Source organism: Trichechus manatus, unplaced genomic scaffold (genome assembly GCF_000243295.1).
Source record: "Trichechus manatus latirostris isolate Lorelei unplaced genomic scaffold, TriManLat1.0 scaffold00047, whole genome shotgun sequence".
In the NCBI taxonomy this organism is placed as follows: domain Eukaryota; kingdom Metazoa; phylum Chordata; class Mammalia; order Sirenia; family Trichechidae; genus Trichechus; species Trichechus manatus.
The window spans coordinates 12,692,131-12,699,235 of NW_004443983.1; the positions used below are offsets into that span (position 1 = coordinate 12,692,131).

At 36.5% G+C, this 7,105-nt stretch overlaps 1 protein-coding gene across 4 annotated transcripts in view; it reads right to left on the minus strand.

Moving 5' to 3' along the window:
• The window catches only part of MAN2A1 (mannosidase alpha class 2A member 1), a 194,281-nt gene that overhangs the window by 158,391 nt on the left and 28,785 nt on the right, over positions 1 to 7,105 (minus strand). For all 4 annotated transcript variants that reach the window (XM_023731986.1, XM_004377005.3, XM_023731985.1 and 1 more), the window contains one exon: positions 5,459 to 5,603. In XM_023731986.1, the coding sequence (XP_023587754.1) occupies positions 5,459 to 5,603 (145 nt within the window). The remainder of the gene's footprint in view (positions 1 to 5,458; positions 5,604 to 7,105) is intronic.

Genomic DNA, 7,105 nt, shown 5'->3' on the forward strand with positions numbered 1-7,105 from the left:
TCAAATTTCCCCTCACAGTAGCCAAAACCAAAGAACCCACTTTATCCCGCTGTAGGTAAACAGAAGAAAGCATTCCTTAAACTGTGCCCACAAACAAACCTCTCCCCCTACTAACCATCTCACGCCAATCAAATTTGAAGTCTCCACCAAAGTAATGCCCACCCGTATGGGCATTGCCCAACTCTTACTGACCAGAATTGTTTTCTTCTGACCACACTTAATAATATTTAACAAAAGTCTTAAAATAATGTAACACTATGATTTCCTCACGTTTTTATTCTATTTTACCACCTCACTAAACTATTTCATTTCAAATTATCATATAATGCTAAATACAAAAATCTATTGTCTTAATTTTACCAAAAAAGAGAAGCTAAAAATCTAATAATTCATTTGAGTCAATAAAAACTCTGCAAAAGGACTGCAAATGCACAAAAGAAAATTATTTTCCAGTCTGACTCTTGGGCTTAGTTAGGTCTTCCTAGTATTTTATAGTCATACCACATGGAGGATTATTTTCTAATATTCATTTTATAAATTACTTAAACTAACAATATACTATCCAACATTCCATTTAGCATACCTTATCTTCTCTCTACACACTGTGATTTCTCTGAAGGAAAATTAACTAAATAGTTCAGCAGTTTAACTAGTGGGAAGCAAAGAATTAAGATTGTAGATACAAAGGTGCTGTAATTGTGTTTTAATCAGTTTATTAAATACATGAACATGTATCAATCAACTACCATTTAATTTCATGGTCTATGATTCAGAACTTTTCAAAAGCATAACAGTACAAAGTTATCAGCATTTACTTAATAATTCTTTTCCAATTTTGTTTCAACTCATGTGAACCACATAAATATTGTATGACAATTGTTACCTGTCTTTATGAACTGGAAGAAGACATAATCAGGTATTTTATTAAGATATAAACATAATTTTAAATTTACCTTTTCTTGTGGGATATTACCAAAATGGTTCAAGAAGAAAAATATCTACATATATGCACAAACACAGCAACATAAATTCTTTAAGTTAGAGAACTAAATATAGGAATCTTTTAAAAATCTATTTTAAATATTTCTATCCACAACAGCCAAAAATCCACTGATGAAACAAATTACCGAGCTAAAGCTTGTTTTAAATTGTTGCTGTAGAAAATGCCAACAAATCTCTATAAATCTCATTTAGAAAGTAAATTACCTAATTACACATTCATTTAGAAGTATTATACAAAGATTTCCCATTACTGAGTCACATTTTGACTTGGAATGTATGTGCACATACTTTTCTCTTTCTCCCCCTCTTTCAAGAGTGGTTTTTCATGATCTGAATGATTTAGTTTTTCACAGAAGAATTTACTTTATCCATATTCTACTTTTGTTAAAAAAAAAGACCAGATTTACTGGCCTAAAGGAGACTGGAGAAACCTCAAGAGTATGGCCCCCAGACACCCTTTTAGCTCAGTGGTGAAGTTACCTCCAAGGTTCACTGTTCAGCCTGGGAGTGGACAGCCCCATAAAACCAAATGAGACTAATGAGATACAGGAGTCCAGTGACAAGGGCCAGCAGGCAGAAGGGGACAAGGAAGCTGGTGATAGGGAACCCAAGGTTGAGTAAGGATATTGTTGATGTGTTGTGAGATTGTTAACCATTGTCATAGGGCAACATTTGTAGTAACTGTTAAATGAGAAACTATTTTGTTCTGTAAGCCTTCATCTTAAGTGAGAATAACAGCACAATTGGGAAGTGTAGTCAATGTCACCGAACTGTGTATGCAGAAATTTTTGAAATGGTGTATCTTTGGCTATGTGTATTTTCACAAAAAAAAAAAAAAAAAAAAGGTTGAGAATTTAGCTGTTTAATATGTTGTGGGGTTGTTAACCAATGTCATAAAACAACAGGTGTACTACTGTTTCATGAGAAACTATTTGTTCTGTAAGCCTTCACCTGAAGTACAATAAAATATTAAAAAAAAAAAAATTCTACTTTTGTTAAGGAGCAGTGGTATGAAAATTATTAAGAAAGTCAGCAGGTTCTTTTCTCTAGCATTTTGCTTGATAGCAAAAATTGCTTTAGCTTTAAAAGACCTGTTTCTGACCATTATGTTTTCCTCAAGCAGAGAAGGGTCTGAGGGTAAGGGTCACTAACATCTTTTACTAAGACAAAAAGATTCAACCCTGGTTGCTAGGATACCAACTGACAGATTCATTTACTGTAGTCAGAAACAGTTATTTAGGATGTCTTCTCACAAAACAACATACTAACTACAGCAAGAACAGTAATGCAAAAAAAACTAAAAGGCAAAGACAACCCCTCCCTTGAAGAGCTTAATATCTTCTGTTGTTGATATATAACATTACAAAGCGCATTTTAAGTAAGGTATTTCTTAAAGGAATAGAAATAAGTAGACAACAGGTAGAAGGGAAGTTAAAGAAAAGTACAGGCCAAGGAGTAAGTCAAATGTTTCATCTGAGTCTGAAGAGTCAGATAAATTTGTTCGTCAACTTATTTAACCAAATGTATTGACCACATACTAAGTGCCATTAGGAGTCCATGGGTAGCACAAATGGTTAAGTGCTCAGCTGCTAACTGAAAGGTTACCAGTTTGAATCCACCTAGAGGTGCCTCAGAGAAATGTCTGGTGGTCTACTTCTGAAAAGTTCACAGCCATTGAAAACCCTGTGGAGTAGTCCCACTGTGACACATGGTGGGGTCACCATGAGTCGGAATCAACTGGACAGCAACTTGTTTGGGGCTGGTACGTGACAGTTACTGTTGCAGGCATTACAGACATAGTGGTTAATAAAACAAAGTTCCAGCCCTCAATGAACAGAAGTGCTGTAAACACTCTGTGATGTGTACACACATTGAGTGTCTTGCAGCACAGTGGGACAAAGCTGGGAAGGGCCACAGAGACAGGTGAGAGGCCTCACATACATTTAGCAATTAATATATGCCAAATGTTGGGCTAGGCAGCGAGGAGAGTTTAAGAGGAGACACATGTTCTCTATCACTCGCATTTTATCTAGTGGGAGATCCAGGTAAACTAGCAGGGAAGTATTCTACTTCCATTCACTACCTGTGCAACCCTGACAAATTGGTAATGTCTTTGTAGTAAACAGCAGCACTAACCTCCAAGGTTATTGTAAGCATTAGATGAGATGTTTATAAAACATTTGGCACACTGCCTGGTAAACCACAGATTTCATTATTACAGTTAAGTGTCCACATTATAGAATAACAAGAAATGAGACCGGTGGAAATTGAGGATGGAAGAAAAAGGGAAAGGATAATAAAGGTGTTTTCTGTTTTTTTTTTGTTTTTTGTTTTTTTTTAAGTACCAAAAAAGGAAGACAGGTGGGCTTTGTACAAGGATGGCTCAAAAGATACATTGTGAAGTGTATTTATAAACTTACAAGGAAGATTACACAATGGAATTACATTACACACCTAATTAAGTGACAAGAACACAGTTAAGGATGCGTGACTGGCAGAGAACAATTCAAACAGTGCACGTGGCTCTGCCACTATTTCATTCCAAAAGTATTCCAAAATGAGATTAAAAAAAAAAAGCAGTCCCCCAGGCAGTCTTAGACCCCATGTGTGAAGTGTGAGCACTAGTAATCGAACACAGGTGTTTTCAACACCCGGTCCCCTAAATGGAAACGTAGGATTTAATCTGGGTGGCACAACTGGTTAAGCACTAAACTACTAGCTGAAAGGCTGGCAGTTCGAATCCACCCAGGAGGTGCACTGGAAGATAGGCCTGGCAATCTGCTTCCAAAAGGTCACAAATCTGACCTTTGGAGCAGTTCTACTCTATACACATGGGGTCATCATAAATCCAAATCGACTCCACAGCAACTAACAACAACTTAACCTGGTTCTCAAGCAAATAAAAGGAATTTTTATTAGATATGATTTTCATCACCTTTTGTACTTTATAATTAACCCTTGCTTAAGATGCTACTCCACCTGTATAATCTCCATTTTACAGATACGCTAATAAATGTGCCCAAGGTCACATGGCAGTACAGAGAGCCGGGGGGCCTGCCTGCCTTATTCCATCTGCCTCCAAATCTCTGAAGTCTTTCCAAGATGCCTCACTATCCCTGAATTTGGATTTGAAGGAGCAGATTGAGACTAAGGAAGAATATGATGCAAAATATATATGAGGAAAAGTTAGACTAATAGGTATTTGTAGGAAAAGATAAAGACGTGAAGACCAAAGACAGAGAATCAAAGTGATATGCGGCAACTGCTCATCACAAATTTCCACAGCGGTATTGATTTACTATATTCTATACCTCCTCTGTGCAGAAGTATTTTGGAAATTCAAAACTGCCAGCATCCATGCTCTATCTCCTAGGTTGCATCTCACACTCAAAAGGCAGCACGCACACACACACACACACACACACACACACAAAGTTCTAGTCCTGTGTCCAGGGACAATGCACAAGTTACACTGTCTTAGAAATAACAAGAAAGGAAAGAGTGTAATTAGAAGATAAATGAATGTTGAGAATAAAGAAAAAACAATTCAAAATACTAGGTGAATATTAGTGCCTCTGATAAAACTGATGAAATTGTGAAAAGTTACAAAACTACAAGCCTTCAAAAGAAGTCTTTGGAAGTACCATCTCCTCCCCCAACCCCCCAAAAAAGCTACAATTAAATTCACTAGGCATTCACCCTGTGCTTGTGTACTCATCACAGTGACATGTATGTACATCAAAATATATTTCTCATTATAATTTTAGCCATTTCTCCTTACCTCAGGGAAAAAATCTCTGTCCCCAATAGGTAACAAAATTCATCACATAAGATAACAATAACAGTAATGATAATAACAATACAGCTACTTTTCTGACATGTAACACGGCTTTACATTTTCACCCTATGAAGTAGATACTATTGTCCCAAATCTCCAGGTGAAAAACATGAGTGTTGGGGGATTAAGTAACATGTCTAAAGTCGTCCAGCTAACACTAATGGAGCTGGGACTCAAACCCAGGTACCCCTGACATCAAGCCAAAGCTCTTAACCACCACTTTATACTGCTTCTCCACTTTAAAGATTCACACTTTCCCATGGGCACTCTGCCTTTCTTAATGTAGGGTTTATGGACACTCAATAAATCTCTCACACAGTATCTTACAAGTAGTTATTGAAATGAACAACTAGTACCTTTAATGTGTACAACTTTCCGCCCCCAAAAGCTAAGACCTTCTTATGATTATGACTATTTCATGCTATCCTTGAATAGCACATAAACTGATAAAATGAGAACACTAAAATCCAATGATACATAGAAAGAATATGTTAGTGTTAAAAGTCAGATAATAATGGCTCAAAAATTTGAGATGTGGGCTCTATCAGATTCTCATTAAAAGACTCTGTGCCTAAATGGACTTAATAACCTCTTATTTTTTTGAAGTGCAAATTTTACCTGGGTCATTATGGGAATGAGGCACCACGAAGACTTGAAGGGGCTCAGTGTCCCATTCATAAGATTTATATGTAATGTCAAATCCTTGCTTCCAAACTCCACCATCTGGATTGTCAAAAGGAATTAGACTGTAAACATCCAACATCTAAAAATATAAAAGGCAAAAAAAAAAATCTTAGCATAAGTTTAACCAAGTATAAACATTATTAATACTGGTAAATATTTGCTAAAAACTACTCACTGCTATACTCTGCATATATATTTTATAAAATAAAATTATTTCTGTAGAAGTTGATTCAAGGTTTCATTCAAAGGCTTCAAAATGCTCCTTGTGCTACATGACTGTCCTGAACTACCTGATAAGTAATCTCCTCACCCACCTGCCTCTAATAAAAAATAATCCCATTCAATTCCTTCTTCCCTTACTTTACTTCCAACACAATTTAACAGAAATTTATAGGAACTGAGCAGCAAACAAAAAAATTCTGATGAAATCAGATTATGACCAGAATGCATCACAATTTTCAAATACAGCACTGGAAATGATTTTTTACTTTATTTGGGATATCTTTATTTTATAATCAGTCTCATATATTTTTAAAATCCGTATCTGAAGGAAAATGCACCGCGGCTATCCCTCCTTTCAGCATCTGTATGCTTACCTTTCTAATTCTAAAAATAAAAGTAAGACAAGATTAACCAGGCATAATCATTTAAAAATGGAGGAAATTTTCAAAATTGAGATTTAACTTCTAAACATGTAAATATTTTCTAAGTTTCCGATGCAGTTTCCTTCTAGCTGATAATCTACTTAGACACTAAGGAAAAAATATTGCCAAAACATAACCTTAAACTTAGTTTTAGTCTTCATACGCTCTACAGTACTAAATGTGACAAAGAACACAGCCAAACAATCTTCCGTAAAATTTAAATTATGTTAAAATTAATTAGGATATAAAAACTATATGCTTATTAATATACAAGTGTGTTACAAAAAATCTCAAAGATAACAAGCAAATTATATAAAGGAGAATACAAAGTATTTTAAGGCAATAACATCTCTCTGGCTATGACATTTTTGACTTTAATAAAGAAAATAAAGGCCTCCCAAGGATGAGCCAACAAATCTTTGGGGAGCCATCTGGGCAGGAGGACGTGTTAGCAGTCTGTTATTCCTTCCTGTTCTTTCTTCAGCCCCACAGCTCTTCCAGCTCTTTCCTTCCTCACTCTGCCTGCCTTCCCTGGTTGCTCTGCAACTACTTTCTCTCTAGCCCACAGTTAGACAAAAAAAAAAAAAATGTTTTTGTTGTACCCTCAGCATGGTGACATAGGCTAGGTACTTAAAATCTAAAACAGCCAAGCTTCACAGAAACAGATCTCCCTGCAAAGCACAGGATTCCGATCCTATCAGTCTGGCCACACATTAGCTGCTTCAGCTGCAGGAGCAAGGCCTGTCCCCAGCTTCCTGCTTGCCTATCAGCCACGGTCTCCACACTGTATGTGTTCGATGCCCCTTGGAGTTAGTGAAAAATCCTGCTCTAAAGCAAGGCCAGAAGCCAACTCACTTTATGTGACTTTAAAATATTCACCTCTCAAGGCCTCCACCAGAGTGAGTCCAGTACAGCTAGATGGTGCCCGGCTACCACC